At 39.9% G+C, this 16,496-nt stretch overlaps 1 protein-coding gene across 9 annotated transcripts in view; it reads right to left on the bottom strand.

Annotated features, from left to right (window-relative positions):
- ema (C-type lectin domain containing ema) overlaps positions 1-16,496 on the bottom strand; it is a 65,031-nt gene that overhangs the window by 3,941 nt on the left and 44,594 nt on the right. For 3 of the 9 annotated variants that reach the window (XM_053792827.2, XM_053792826.2, XM_053792825.2), the window contains exon 20: positions 10,281-12,021. The exons of 2 other annotated variants lie outside the window; for them this stretch is intronic. In XM_053792827.2, coding sequence (XP_053648802.2) covers positions 11,488-12,021 — 534 coding nt within the window. In that variant the 3' untranslated portion in view covers positions 10,281-11,487. Of the gene's footprint in view, positions 1-10,280; positions 16,430-16,496 lie in introns of those variants that run through there. 4 more of the 9 variants (XM_053792828.2, XM_053792830.2, XM_053792829.2 and 1 more) reach the window with 3 other exon arrangements.

The following is a 16,496-nucleotide window of genomic DNA, read 5'->3' on the forward strand; positions in this document are numbered from 1 at the left end:
ATCTATGTAGTTGAGGTAAAGATGAAGCTTATCAAGATGACTGACATCTTCACATAATCTAACATTATTCTTTATTATATTTATTACTATATTCATGGGGGAAATACTAAACCTGTATGGGTCATACAGCTCTTAGGGAAGGGCATTTCCACATTCCTTGGATCAAGAATTCTTCAACATTGAGCTATCCCCTTGTACATACCTGCACATAGAATGAAACTTATGACAACATTTCGGTCCAACTTGAAGCATTAACTAGTCACGGTATCGTGCCCTTCCTTCTTTACCCACCTTACTTAAGCAAATATTAAGCCATTTTTTTTTTCAATGATAAAAAGATAACATTCACACATTGAATTTATAGACTTTTGTTTTAACATGTTATCTTCCACCCCTCTATGGTTAATTTTTGTAATTCATTGTGCAACGTTCTTGAAACAATGGTAATTAATTCCACACCCTGTTGTAACTATGAATAATTCCCAGTATAGCAGTTCATAGATCTGCGATAAACCGTTCTCCATCTTGTTATAGATCTATGGTGAACAGTTCCCCATATAGCTGTAAATGTGATAAATAGTTCCCCACTTGGTTGTAGATATATGGTCAACAGTTCTCTATACAGCCACAGATCTAAGGTAAACAGTTCCCCACTTAGTTGTAAATATGGTAAAAGTTCCCCACCTAACTGTAGATCTGGTAAATAGTCTCATACACCTATATCTATGTGGTTAACATTTCTACATCTAGCCACACATCTAGATGGTAAACAGTTGCCCAAACAACTTGAGATGTGTCTGATAAATAGTTGCCCATATAGCCATAGATGTAGTAAACAGTTATCCATACAACTGAAGATATGTATGGCATACAGTTTCCCCAATAGCCTTAGATCTACATTACCAGCATGTACAATTTAAGGATTACAGCAATCATATAATCTTCTCAAATTAATTAAACTGTTAATACAGTAGAACCATCATGTAATAAATGACTCGGAAGACAAAGTGGGCAGCTCTAAGATGCTTTACCTCTAATTTATCTGGCAAAAATGTTAATATGCTATATATATATTCTAACTTTTATTCCTAGGTTTGCAAAATTCATTAAAGGGCACCTGCAATTAAATTTTTTACATTGTGCTATAAAAATGAAATTTTTCAACTAATAACACTGGTCTATAGCAACAATGATCTTGAAAATTAAATTAGTCATTCATTACTAACTTTGGGCCACTGAATACAGAAATGATGCTTAAAACTGCAAATTGGCTCTGTTTATAAAGATATAGGCTCTGGCCAGTTGCTGTTATCTTTAACCCTTAAACTGTCCAAACGTAGATCTACGTTCACTTGCGTAGCACTCCGAACATAGATCTACGTTCGATTTTACATGTTTTATGTAAAAAAACAAAATGTTGATCTACGTTCTGAGAGCTATGCGAGCGAACGTTGATCTGTTTGGACAGTTTAAGGATTAACATAAACCGTACAGGGGAAAAAAAGGCTCTTGATTGCAACTCAAAATGCATAACTGTTTAAACATACATACAGTTTTCTATAGCCACAATGAATAATTGTTCAAAATATATATACAATATCCTTTGGCTAGTTAAATGCTATTATGGTCATATTCACTTTCAGCATCCCAAAAACCATAAAGTGAAATACTGTAGACCAATGCAAGGAGATACGGCATCTCAGATCTTGTACCTGTACTGAGTTTTTATCTGCCCCCAACAAGTTTAGTACTACAGTTACTAACAATGATTATTAACATGCAAGTTGCAAATGGAAAATAGACATTTCAGTCAGTGCTATTACAAACTGATAATGGTTCAGGATAGGCCAAAAATTTGTGGATTAGTTGTCAACCTTTCTTGTTGTTGTTTTTTTTTTAACTTATTCATTACAGTACTGTATTATTATTCACCTGACCTGTAAAATGAAAATAAGATGACAAAACCAGTCTTTATTATGGCTTTGTTCCACTGATATCTTTGCAATATGACAAACAAACTAAGCAAACTTTAATGCAGTTAGAGAGGAAAAAACCTAGATCAGAGCACATTTTGGTATGTAAGTCACTACTATTTACATAATTATTTTTGGCAGTTAGTTAACCTCTCAACACATCAATCTATCTCATACATACATGCATTTGACCACACTTATGTTACATGTTTATACATCCAGCAAAATAACTGAACAGTGCACATGTTTCATACTCTGCATATCCATTTCCTCCTATGTACATCCATACACATTCATCCACATAAAAATGCACATACAGGTCTCCCTCCACATTCACGAGGGTTAGGGGATCAAGACTCTCACGAATGTTTGGTGCACAAATATATTGTAGGGAAATATAATAATAGCATTTACTTAGCCTAACAATACTGCTTCCTTAACCTATTGAACCATGGACAATCATAAAACATGAAAACATCATAAAATATTGTACTAGTGCCAGCCCTTTGGTAAAGAAGATGAGAAAGACTATAGAATTCAAGAAAGAATTCATAGCAGAGTACCAAAGTGGAGGAGGAAGAGAGATGGGAGAATATGCCTTCTTCAGTGATTCTGCGATATGTACAATACTAAAGCAGCCCGAGTCGATAAAGGCTATAGCGCCAGCCAGTGATAAAGTGTAGCATTAACAGTGTAGCAAGTAAGTTAAGCGATTAATCGATAGAAAAAGGACAGCACGAACCTAACTCCTCCAATGTGTTGGAGTTATATAGGGCGACTGACAACACCGTGATCTCTGTTGGCCTTCACCACCACTATGTAAGGCTTATGCTCTCAGTGGCCCTTATACACCCAACAACAACCACACACAACACTCGTGACATAATGATACATTTTATTCATTCTAAAGTATATGTCATGTTTCTATGCTATTAATATTGTTTTTTATGTCGTATTAGATGAATTTTGATAGAGTTGATATTAGTGTCATATTGAAGGACTATCCTGTCCTATCTCCAAACAAACTGCCATTGCCACAATTCCTAACATATGTAATGACATATTTTAAATATGACTGGGCGGCTGGGCATTCGCGAAAGTTTGAAGCCCACGAAAGTGTAACTCATGAATGTGGAGGGAGACCTGTACATACACACAAAGTCTGTAACACACACCATATCCATACCTCTCAAAAACATCCATAATTTCTTGATTAACAATTTAAATCTCAATATAACTCTGGTTCAAAGAGTGACAGTGACATTAAACCAGTCAAAAATTATTAAGTGCAAGTCAAAATTAAAATTAACCATGACAATAGGATTCCAAATGACAATCTAAGTGAACCATAGCAGTAAATTATACCTACTGGGAATATGTTAAAAAGTATAACTACCTCATGGGTGGTGTGGAAATGTTAAATGAAAATATTTAAGCATATGGGTCCCTCAAGGGAGGTTCCTTGATGCTCGTGAGGACCTTTTGATATAGGGTATTGTATCTGTGCTCCAGTTTCCTGAATTAAGCCTGATTATTATTATAATCAAAAAGAAGCGCTAAGCCACAAGGGCTATACAGCACTGCAGGGCAGGAAGGAAGCAAGGGTATCAGGTGGTAAAAGGGAGATGGATGAGTAATAGGTTACGGAGAACAGCGGGGCAGTGGATGGTGAAAGGGTAAAGGGCAGCAAGAGACTGAGCTAGAAAGGGCTGAGGGGAGTGCGAAAGGTATCATCATCAGAGTTTGTGGAGTAAATCAGTCGTTGTCAAGAAGTCAATGAGAGAGTCAGGATTAAAGGAGGGTCCATCAGCAAGAAGGGAAGGTAAAGAGAGAGTAGTAGAGTGGAGACGACGACGGAGGTAAATTCTGCGTGCTCGTTGATAGGGCAGTCTAACAGAATGTGGCTAATCGATACGGGAACTTGACACTGCTCACAGAGAGGAACAGGGTGCCTCTCCATGAGATACCCATGGGTAAGACGAGTGTGGCCAATGCGAAGGCGGGAGAGAGTGGTCTCCCAACCTCGGCACTGATGACAAGAAGACGGCCAGTAATCTATGCTCGGTTTAATAGAATGAAACCATACCCGCGGTCATAGAGTCTCAAAACTCCAGCCCGTCGCGTTAGCCACTAGACCAGCTAGCCACAATAAGATTCATTCAACTAGGTATATTTCTACACCATAGGAAGGTTAGCACAGGCACCTCTGTGACCACAAATGCAAGTTTTTACAGACGAATCTCCAGCTAGCGTGGCCGTGACGAACTCTAGCTCAAGTCCCTTCATTGCCGTCAGTGAAGGGACTTGAGCTAAAGTTCGTCACGGCCACGCTAGCTGGAGATTCGTCTGTAAAAACTTGCATTTGTGGTCACAGAGGTGCCTGTGCTAACCTTCCTATGGTGTAGAAATATACCTAGTTGGATGAATCTTATTGTGGCTAGCTGGTCTAGTGGCTAACACGACGGGCTGGAGTTTTGAGACTCTATGACCGCGGGTTCAATCCCGGCCGGGGGTATGGTTTGTTTGCAAATCGATTACGATTTCTTGAGTCATAATAGAATGAAGTTTGTTACCGAGCAGAGTTGACCAACGTTGTTGCCAACGGGTATGAAGGTGGGTAGCTATTGCAGCAAAATAGTCCAGAAATGGAACACCTCTATAGGAAATTGGTAGGTCATATACTGCTGACCGCGCAGCAGTGTCTGCCTGTTCATTGCCCTGTACGTCGACATGACCAGGGACCCAACAAAAAACAATATGTTTATGTTTGGTAGAGATATGGCATAGCCAAAGTTGGATACAGAGAACTAGGGGGTGAGATGTATCAAATTTTCGTATAGCCTGTAGAGCACTAAGGGAGTCTGAGACTACCACAAATGATGACACAGGCATAGATGCGATACGAATAAGTGCTGCAAGAATGGCATACAATTCAGCAGTAAAAATGCTAGCTGAAGATAGTAAATGCCCCCGCACGACGCTGTCCGGAAACTGCTGCGAATCTGACGCCGTCTGAAGACTTAGAGCCATCTGTGTACACAGCGATGGCATGAGAATGAGAGTGGAAGTGATCAAGAAAAAGAGAGCGGGAAGCCACCGTAGGCAGTTGGGCTTTCGAGAAAGAACAGACCCGAACAGCTGGAACTTCCCAGGGGGGTAGGGAAAAGTGAGATGCTACATGAACATATAAAGGTGGTAACTGAAGGGAAGACAAGAGCGAATGTAGGCGAAGAGAAAAGGGACGGAGCAAACAGGGGCGGCGAACAAATAAAGAATGTCTACTAATATCAGTGACCATTCTATAAATGGAAGGATTGTGGAGATCGTGAGAGCATACATAGTAGCGAAGGCAATGGGCATCACGGCGATCAGACAAGGATGGAACATTCGCTTCTGTATAGAGGCTCTCAACAGGGGAAGAGCGAAAAGCACCAAGGCATAAACGTAATCCGTGGTGATGTATGGGGTTAAGGCTAGAGAGAGTAGCAGGAGAGGCAGCTGAATAAATCTGGTCACCATAATCGAGTTTCGATAAAACGAGGGCTGAATGTAGGCGAAGCAGAGTTTGACGATCAGCTCCCCAGGAAAGATGAGCAAGGGTTTTAAGGTTTAGCCGGCTGTGACAAGTTGCCTTCAGAGAGGTAATGTGAGGTTTCCAGGATAACCGACGGTCAAAGAGAAGGCCTAGAAACCTGACTATCACGTTCGGGGATACAGGAGCCATAGAGATACAAAGGATGATCGGAGAGGACAGAGCGTCTAGTGAAGGTAATCTGGTGAGTTTTGGTACTGGAAAATTTAAACCCATGCGTGGTGGCCCAAGTGAAAACACGGTCGACTGCATGCTGGAGAGAAACGGCAATAAGATGACAGTCAGCGCCTGCACAAGCAATAGCGAAGTCATCAACATAGAGTGATGACCAAATATTGGGTGGAAGAACAGAGGCCAAATCATTTATAGCAAGGAGAAAAAGCATTGTGCTCAGAACACATCCCTGATGGACTCCTTCAGCTTGGATGAAGTCCGGGGAAAGCACATTATTGACTCGAACACGGAAATGTCTGTCAGTTAAAAAGGTCTTAAGGAAGGATGGGAGATTGCCTCGGAGGCCTATGGAGTGGGCTTGGGCCAAAATATTATACCTCCAAGTTGTGTCATATGCCTTCTCAAGGTCAAAAAATATGGCAATAACTGAGTGATTATTCGCAAAGGCATTACGAACATACGTATCCAAGCGTAGTAAGGGGTCTATGGTAGAATGGCCCTTACGAACGCCATATTGACTAGCGGAGAGACTGTTGTGTGTCTCTAAATACCACATTAAACGTCGATTTACCAGACGTTCCATCACTTTGCAAACTGTACTAGTAAGAGCGATGGGACGATAGTGGGAGGCATCATGTCCTGTAGTACCCGGCTTGCGGAAAGGGAGAACAATGGCAGATTTCCACAACTGGGGAAGAGCTCCTTGTGCCCAAATAAGATTGAAGAGGTGTAAGAGGACTACAAGGGCTGACCGATGTAAATGTTGTAACATACGAATATGAATGTCGTCAGGCCCAGCTGCCAATGATCGGCAAGCCGAGAGCGTTGCCTCCAGTTCCTGAAGTGTAAAAGGTACATTATACTGTTCTTCTTTGAGAGAAGAAAAGTCCAAGGGTACTAACTCTCTGGCAGACTTTGAGGAAAGAAACGAGGGGCATAGATGGAGCCCCCGGGAAATACGGACCAGATGAGTGCCAATTTCAATGGCAACGTCAAGAGGGTTTGCTACATCAACACCAGCGACCCGTAGAACAGGAGCCGGGTCAGGAGAGTATTTACCACTCAATTTCCTCACTTTTTTCCAGACTGCACTCAGAGGAAGCAGAGGTGATGGTGGAAACATAGTCTCGCCAGCAAGTGCGTTTAGCGTCACAGATGACACAGCAAGCGATCGCACGCTTCTGCTTAAAATCAAGAAGTCTCTCATCGGTTCTACTGTACCGGTACCTGCCCCATGCAGCGCGTTTCAAACGTACTGCACGAGCACAAGCAGGAGACCACCAAGGCACGCACTTCTGAGAACGCCTGCCTGAGGTTTGGGGTATAGAATGAGAAGCTGCGGCATAAACTGACGTCGAGAAGAGGTGTAGGAGCTCATCAATGGAGGATGAAGAAGGAACGTCACTAAAAGCAGTGAGTTTCGAGTAAAGGTCCCAATTTGCCCAATCAAATTGCCAGCGAGGGCTATGGAAAGGTGGTGAATAGGAAGGTGAAGTAAGAATGATAGGAAAATGATCGCTGTCATGTAAGTCCGGTAGAACAGACCAGGTGAAGTCTAGTGCAGTGGAGGAAGAGCAGACTGATAGATCGATGCAAGAGAGAGTACGAGTACGAGGATCAAAATGGGTGGGAGTACCCGTATTTAAAACATGGAGGGGGTGAGAGGCGAGAAAAGCCTCCAACTGGATGCCATGTGAGTCACAATGTGACCCCCTCCCCAGAGGAAATGGTGGGTGTTGAAATCACCAAGTAACAGAAGTGGCAGTGGTAAGGATGAAACTAGAAAAGCAAAATCTGGGATAGAAAATGCTTGAGAAGGAGAGAGATATAAAGAACATACTGTATACCACATATTCAAGTGGATACGGGCTGCAGTGTAATGCAGCGAGGTATGGACAAATAGCTGACAGTACGGAATATCATTGTGTAGAAGAAGAGCACTCTCATTAAAGGTCCCATCTGAGAAAGGATCCGAAGAATACAATAAATTATAGCCTGAGAGAGGTTGGAAAACAGCTGAGTGTAATTTTGGTTCTTGTAAGCAAGCACCAACAGGGGAAAACCTGGAAAGCAACATCTGAAGCTCACCCCGATTACCCGAGGCCGCGGATATTCCACTGTAAATAGGCCATGATTGGCAATGAAGAAAATACCAGGAATCCGTAGGGAAGGGCACCTACGGACTAGAGGGGTTAGAAAAGTCAACGTGTGGTGGCATTGGAAGGCGTTCAAGTAGCGAAGGAACGGAGCGTTGCGAAGAGTGGAGTTGTGGAGATGGAGGAGAGGGAAGAGAAGGAACAGGAAGTGAATCAGTGTCCATTGAAGGTTTAGTCTCTGCAATATATTCTGAAATGGCTTCAAGTGTTTCTGAATTCAAAGATGTATGGGAGACAATATTGGAGGTAGAAGGAGGAGAGTGAGTAAAGATTGGGACAGTAATGGACTGTACCAAAGTAGGGGGGGGACGAAAGAGTGTAGAGGACTGGAGAAGAAGCGTGGGAGGGGACAAAAGAGGCAGAAACCTGGGAGGTGGCAGAAGAGGGAGAAACTTGGGAGGGGACGGGGGTGGAAGGCATAGTACGAGGAGGAGGGTGAACCTCCACACTTGTAAGAGAGCCAGATAGAGGGGAAGAACTAGGTACAGAGACTGGAAAGGTAAAGTGCGGAGGTGGAAGAAGGGAAGGAAGGGGCAACGAAGATTTGAGCACTGGGGTTTTTTTTGGACTTCTGAGAAGTAGAGGGGCGGAGTTGGTCCGTTGTGAAACAGCACCAGCAAGAGGTACAGGGGCATCAGGAGTGTCCGAAGAGTGGTCAAAAAACAAGGCACGGTCAGAATGGGGTGCGGTATCAAGAAGGGGCCCGGGGGTAGTGGGTTCATGGATTGGGTTCTCCATGGTTAGGTTACTCCTTTGCTTTTTGTTTTTAAGAAAAAAAAAAGAAAGAAGAAAAGAAAATAAAAAGAATAAAAAAAAGGGGGGAGCAGGGAGGAATAATTCCCAGGAGGAATGAAAGGGCCGGAAATCTCCCTCCGCGCCCAAGAGGACCTCAGCACCACTAGTAGCGCAGATGCAGCAAGGAACCCGTGCCATACCCTACCCTTCACGCCAGTAAACCAGCAATCCGGGATAGCAACCTCACATCTGCCGAGCTACCTCGGTGGACAAAAGAGAGGGCGGCCGGATATCTGCCACAAAATATACCTCCTTCGGCCACCACCCCCGGAATCCGAAAGGTGGCTTCCAGAGATACACCCGTCGCCTGAAAGACACCCAAAGCCACTCTCCGGGATACCGGAGAGGGATCAGGACATCCCCAGGCGATCCAGATTCCACGGCAAACTACGCCACCGCCAAGAACCCCAACGGAATGGGATGGACCCCGGTACCCTTTCCCCTACCTAGGAACTAGCGCGCCTGTGGGAAAAAACCCCAAAGGCCAAAAAGAGGAAGGGCAAAAGGGAGGGGTGGGGAGGAGGAGGAAAGGAAAAAGGGGAGGATGGGATAGGGGAAGGGAGATTGGGGGGTAATTAGGTTCGGTCTGAGGAAGAAGACCAACAGGTCTAATTCCTCAGACCAAGAGCCTCTTCACCACACCAAGGAGCCCCCCTTGAAGAGGAAATTAAGCCTGAATACCTTCTATTCCCCCCCACCCACAGGTGCTGTATAATTGTGCAGGTTTAGGATTTCCCATGACTATAATAAAGCATATGGGTGGATAATCTGGATTGTGGGTGTCAGCACACTTCTGGCAAGACAGAAATTGGATGAATAATTTAATGTTTTCTTTGGGTCACCCTGTCTTGGTGGGAGATGGTCATTGAGGCAAAAAAAAAAAAAAAACAGAAAATTCTTTGCAAATTATTCAAAATACAAAGAATATATTCCAGAATTTTCACCTTCAGAAAAACTTTACAGGATGCACTACTATCCTCTAAATTATACTTAAACTTTACTAATTACTTATTATTAACAGTCTTAACATTTTCCCATGGTAATAATGTGAAAATTATGCTGTATAATTTTAATTTCACCCATAGATGGAAGTACTAGCAGCTAATATAGTACATATAGGTAGTCATTTTCCAATAAGGAAGAGTTGATTCAAAGAAGGTAAGACAGTCACCATTACTCACTCCTTAGCTGTCTTTCCAAAACAAACACAACTAGGTCATTTAGCACTGCTACAAATTTGTAATAACCTACTGATTTTCATATAGAAAAAGTAATTGCAGGTGGCCCGTAGCTTTCTATGTGCATGAGATCTACATTATAACCTCTACTTAAAAAGCATAGGCAGATGATTGTGCATTGCCTTGCATGTAAATATATCAATACTTCAAGACAATATATACCTGCCCACAAGGTATTTTGCAATTAGCAGTGGACACCGTCATCGAGTAATATACATACTTGGAAATGCCAACTATGTTATGTACTGTAATTCATCAGCGTTTATTAGGAAAACCCTTGCTCATTATGGCAACTAAATTAAGTTTTACCATCATCAAGTAGCATACAATAGGACAAAACTAATTCACAAAATGCTTTTTAAGTATCTTTCTTGAAAATTCAACAGAAAATCATATTTACTCTTTTCCATACAACATAAAGAGCACTACATAATAACTAAGTTAATATACATATGATCCTAACATAGCTTTAAATATCACATATTAGTGAACATCACAAGCTGCACTGTAGATAACTTTATTATGTTAATTCTGATCACTGTCTCATGTAAGTGCTTGTGGCAACAAATTTTACCAATAGTCTGACAAAATGACTCAAGAAATTGACTTTTTGACTATGGTTTAAATTTCATTATACGTATATGTTCTATAAATAATTATATTTAAATCACTTGTAAATACATCACTAATATTTTAATTTGTATATTAAATAACATCATTAAATCAATTTGTCCTTTACAAATTAAAAAAATATAAGGACACCATGAAAAAATTTTCACATAACATAAAGTACCTTGTTTTAATTTTAATTGTTAAAGAATCTTATACACTAATGTATTATTGTGTATATCATAATTAGCTTAATTTCAGTTGTATGAAAAAATATTCTTTCCTTTTAAAAGCCAATTAACTAAGATAAAGTTTACAGGGAGTCCCCAACTAAAGAAAGAGTCGCATTTCTAGAATTCCAACTTATGGACATGATGTTTGTAACCTGGAACCTATTTTCTTGTAAATAACAACAACACAAAATTTGGTCATGCACTATATGTCTGTAACTGTGGGTTGGAGTGCATAAAAGGACTATTTTTTCAATATTATTTCTAATGAATCTAGCTCATAAATGAGGATGTTTAGTAACCTGGATATTCATAAGTTGTGGGAGCCCCTGTATGTGCAAACTTATGCCCACTCTACCTCTATTAGCACCATGCTCCTTAATGAACAGATCTCTTCTTGAGAGATCTGGCTTTATGTATCATCCTAAAGCATCTCAAGCACTTTCAGTGAACTTGAGACCTGGAAAGGGCCACTTCAGAAATTTGCTGGGAATTTTATAATGTTACCTTTTTTCATAAACTATATATTAAACAAACTTCAATATCCAACAATAAACTTTACACAAACAAATTTTGAAAAATATATAGAATGAAACTTCTTTCCTGTTTCTTTTTTCTGATCATTCACTAATATAACAAATTAGGCATCAGAGAGAAAAAGAAATTATGATATAATGGCATTAAGTACTGTACACTATAAACATCACTATAATTTTTATATCACACAGTTTCTACATTTCCTTTAATTCTACTTCTACGTATTGGGCTAAAATCAGCCGAACCAACACTGTTTCTTGGGCTATCATGTTTCCTGCTACCAACATTAACACTTCCATTTGTATGTGGTTCATAAACATCATAACCATTAGTAGTTCTGGCGAGCGGAGGTTTGGCAGTAAAAGACGTTTCAGTCTCGTCCATCTGAGGTGTAAAGTTTGTATGTGTTGTCATAAAACTGTGCTTATCATTTTCCATGGGTAGTGAATTAGAATCAGTAGCTGTCAGGAGGAGCGGAGAGGGAATATGACTAAGAGGTGGTAAGAGACGAGTGGGTCCAGGAGACAGCTCGGGATTCCCCACAAGTGATGCACATGGCCACATTCTCTCATCTGTTCCAGGACTTGTCGTGCTGGGCCTTCCAGGTAACTCTAGGTTTGCAGAAATTGATCTTTCTAGAGCAGTGGTCTCTCCTTCAGTGCTAGAAGAGCTACTACTGTTACTGCCCCGTGGGGAGCTAGTACTCTCTACGTTCACCTACCCGATAGATCAAGATACATCATTATCAGTATTAGTGAATACAATTTTAAACTAATAGACCTAATTAGATATTTAGTCTCCTGCAGATTTATTTTATGAGAAAACCAGTTCTTTTTAACACAATGGCCATATCCCACCAAGGTAGGATGACCCAAACAAGGAAAACACATTCACCATCACTCATTCCTCAGCTGTTTTTTTCAGAAAGGCACAAACCTAACAATTCTAGTTTGCAATCAAATTTCATTGCAAATTATGTTACAGAACTATTAAAGAAGATTAAAATACTCATTATTGGTATTTTCAAAGATCCTATAATTTGTGCTCAAATTAGTAGTGTAACAACAGTTGCATTTACTGTTTAATGCATTGAAAGGTAATTTCATAAAATAAGTATAGAGCTCACAAACACAGCCAATTAAACATGCTTAATTAATTACATATTTATAAAATCTTATACAGGTCGGCCATCACTAATCCGGTATCACTGGGACCTGTAGTGTGCCAGATCAGTGAGTTTGCCGGATTACAGAATGGTTAAGTTAGAATACGCTTAATTAACCTATCAATAGAGACTCTTTCTGCTACATCTTCCTTATTTTCATCACTGCTTTCTCCTCCACTGGCTTGCTGATGTGGATTTACAACCATCTGCACAATTTCTGAGTCAGTATAATGATGAAATTTGAAATTATGCAAGCCGAAATTAGTGATGGCTGACCTGTATAACTGCACATTATTATTTCTATAAATTCCCATGCAATTGCTTCCTAATGTTTAGCAATAGAAATATTAAGAACTTCCTACATTACAGTACTGCATATGAAAGGTATCAGCCTAGTATTATGCAACACTGCTGATGTATGTCAACAACTGAGGGAATATGTATGATACATTCTGCTGCAAGTGTGTTTACCTATTTGTGGTTACAAGAGCAATGCTCTACTCATGATGCTCAGGTTTCAATGTTTAGTATTTCACATATTCTGTTTAAAGTTTCAAGTGGTTGTGACATACAGTACTACTGTACCTACTCTTGAATCCCATTTCATCATCCTGTCACTACTGGTATTCATAATGAAATGTTGTATAATACAGGATTCTCTTGGGACCATTTTCTTAAGTTGACAATTGTTGCCTCTTTGTTCTCTCTGTTGATAGTGCCTAGAAGTCTTCTTTATCTATTTTCTCGCATCTTTTATGTAATACCATGCAAGCACACCTTTTACTGACGCCACTTTTATATCTTCACTCATTCTCTAGCTGCCTTTCCAGAAAAGCACAGTTAAATTTAACCTCCAAACAACATTCCAGAGTGAGTTGCTTAGCCCTGCACATTATTTTACAACCCAGAAAATCTTGCCTGTTCCTGGTCCTGTTCCTTGCACTGTGCCAATCTTCAACAGTAGTTTCTTATTTAAGTGGACTTTACAACTGAGTTCAAGTTTACTTGGTTTAAAGTTGCTTCTGTATTATATTAACAAAAATGCTGAAACCTGAAGGATCAACAAAGTCTGGGGAATGTAAGGTAATCAAATTTAATCCAAGGTAGTGGAAGGTAAATACACTCTGGAACCACTGACTCTGTAATTCTGGTCCCATCTTCGATTTTCTTGCATTTTGTCTTTCAAGGGGAGGTTCATTGATGCTGGTGAGGGGTTCTTGATCTAGGGAATTGGATCTGTGCTCCGGTTCCCTGAACTGAGCCTGAATACCTTCCATCCTCCCCCCCCCCACATGCGCTATATAATCCTATGGGTTTAGCGCTCCCTGTGATTATAATAATAATTGTCTTTCAAATTTCCTTTGTGCTTTACAAACTTCAACTGGAAATCTCACACAACTCTACCTACTATTCATTCTTCAAAGTTTCTTCTCTGATTTGCTTTGTTTTTTTAACATGTTGCCCATTTCCCACTGAGGCAGAGTGACCCAAAAAGAAAGAAAACCCCAAAAAGAAAGAAAATACTTTCGTCATCATTCAACATTTTCACCATCACTCATACGTAATAACTGTCTTTGCAGAGGTGCTCAGATACGACAGTTTAGATGTCCCTCCAAACTGCCAATATCCCAAACCCCTCCTTTAAAGTGCAGACATTGTACCTCCCATTTCCAGGACTCAAGTCCAGCTACCCGGTTTCCCTGAATGCCTTCACAAAATATTATCCTGCTCACACTCCAACAGCTCGTCAGTCCCCAAAACCATTCGTCTCCATTCACTCCTATCTAACACACTCATGCACACTTATATCAGTATATTAATTTCTGTTTGAATCTTTAGCTAGTTTGGCTAGTGCATGAGCTCAGTTCACACCATTCTTTCAATGCTTTCTCACATACACACACTAATACTATCAACTTGACACATTTTATCACTTGCATTATACCCCCCTCCACACACACACATTAACAACCATGATTACATAAAATGGGTATAATGTCATAATTAATCACTGCTCTTATGTGAGTATCATACATACATGTCTAAAACTTTCAAGATTAAAACAAAAGTAAAATTGGAAGACAATCATAAAATCTGGGGAAGTTGCAGTATTTTAAAGGGATCAGTTAGCAAGATAAAATAAGAGCTGTCATGTGAAGAATGAACAGAAAGAATGTTTATATAAAGTTCTGAAGAGATACTGTGGAAGATAAAAGGAGAGCTGAAGATTTTCAGGAATGAAGTAGAGACATTTCTGTTTAAGAATTTCAAGAGTCATCTTGGTCGAGGACTCTAAGGAAGGTGTAGAGATTGTGCAAGCATGTTCTGTACATATTACCCTTGAGTATAGACAAGACTGTTTTACAGACTACTGACGAAGGGAAATACTGTACTGCATTGTGAAAACAAAGTCAAAAACATATCACATATACATACCACACACACAAACATGTATTTCATATGTATATAAATGTAATATTCTGATACATATAAGACACTTATTTCTAGTATTTGAACTTGTGAGGCAAATGGGTTAATATTCTGCATTTCAAAGGCTTCACACACAAAAAAACAAATATATAATTTTACAACCTAACTGAAGGTAATTTTTCATACAGTAAATGCACCATTTCAATTTATATTACATGATTTAATTACTTTAGCTTTAGTCAGTGTAATAGTCTTCAAAAATCTAGTTCTCCAACATTGATATAAGAATATTAACACCTACTTCAACACTTAAAAATATCTGTACATATGTACAGTAAATATTGTACTGTATATATGTGTACTGTACTCTTTATACACTACTATATATATACTGTACTATATAAACAGTATTGTATAGACAGTACTATACAGACAGTACTGTATATACAGCATTGTATATTCATAATGAAGTGCCCGATTAGTTTGGAGTAAATATTTATTCCTTCTAGAACAATATGTACAAAGTTCCATTATTTGGCTGACCATTTTCTTTGATGCTCCACAATGCATGTCAAGCATATATCACATTTTTATTTATATACATATACACATTGCATATATACATATTATATGTATGTGCAGTATATACACACTTGTTTGTACACTGAAACTCCTTTATTTGCATTACTAGGCCTCAAAGTGCTCTGGACATATTAACCTTCTGGCCACAAATGAAAACCTCTTCAAGGTCTCTATGACCTCAAAATATGATAAAAGAATTGAAGTTCAACCTTTATTTCTCTTTTAACATGTTTTTCACTCATAATAGTGTCAGAGATAAACATTATGTTGAAAGCTTTCATGCTGTATACTAAAAAATTTTAATGTTACAAATTACTAAAATTATACTCTTTCTCTAGTGCCTACTAGTGTATCTTCTAGCTGCTTTGTCCCAGGTACTACTGTCTTTTTAATGACTGTTTAACTGCCTCCTAGCATACGTAAGGGGGATTACCAATAGATCCCTGGCTGTCTTCAAGAGGGAGCTGGACTGATGCCTGAAGTCAATACCTGACCAGCTGGGCTATGGTTCATATGTTGGTTTGCATGTGGCCAACAGTAACAGCCTGGTCGATCAGGTCCTGATCCACTGTGAGGTCTGGTCATGGACCGAGCTGCGGGGGGCACTGACCCTCAGAATACCCTCCAGGTATCAGAATATTTACAATTTGTTTATACAGCACATTCTTCATGGTAATGTAAAAAAACTGTCATCTCTGTATTTAACACTTATAAACCTATGCATTACATGTATCAATCATGCAACACAGCTGAACCTTAATAGCCAGTACAAATGAAGAAGTTCATGTGGTGCCTAGACAAACAAGGAAGATTTTGTTGGGCACTCAATCTGCCCTACAAGTGCCAGATCAGCCAGGTTGTGACTGGTATGTAGGCCTGCAGGCCACTGGCAGCAACAGCCTAGTTGATCACCCAGTCAACAGGGAAGTCTAGCTTCAGACAGGGCTGCTAGAATAGAAGAATTCCCAAAATCAGTCAGAGGTACAGTATGTCAAAGCCACTCCCAAGCACAGCC

This window comes from Cherax quadricarinatus, chromosome 64 (genome assembly GCF_038502225.1).
Source record: "Cherax quadricarinatus isolate ZL_2023a chromosome 64, ASM3850222v1, whole genome shotgun sequence".
Taxonomy (NCBI): Eukaryota; Metazoa; Arthropoda; class Malacostraca; order Decapoda; family Parastacidae; genus Cherax; species Cherax quadricarinatus.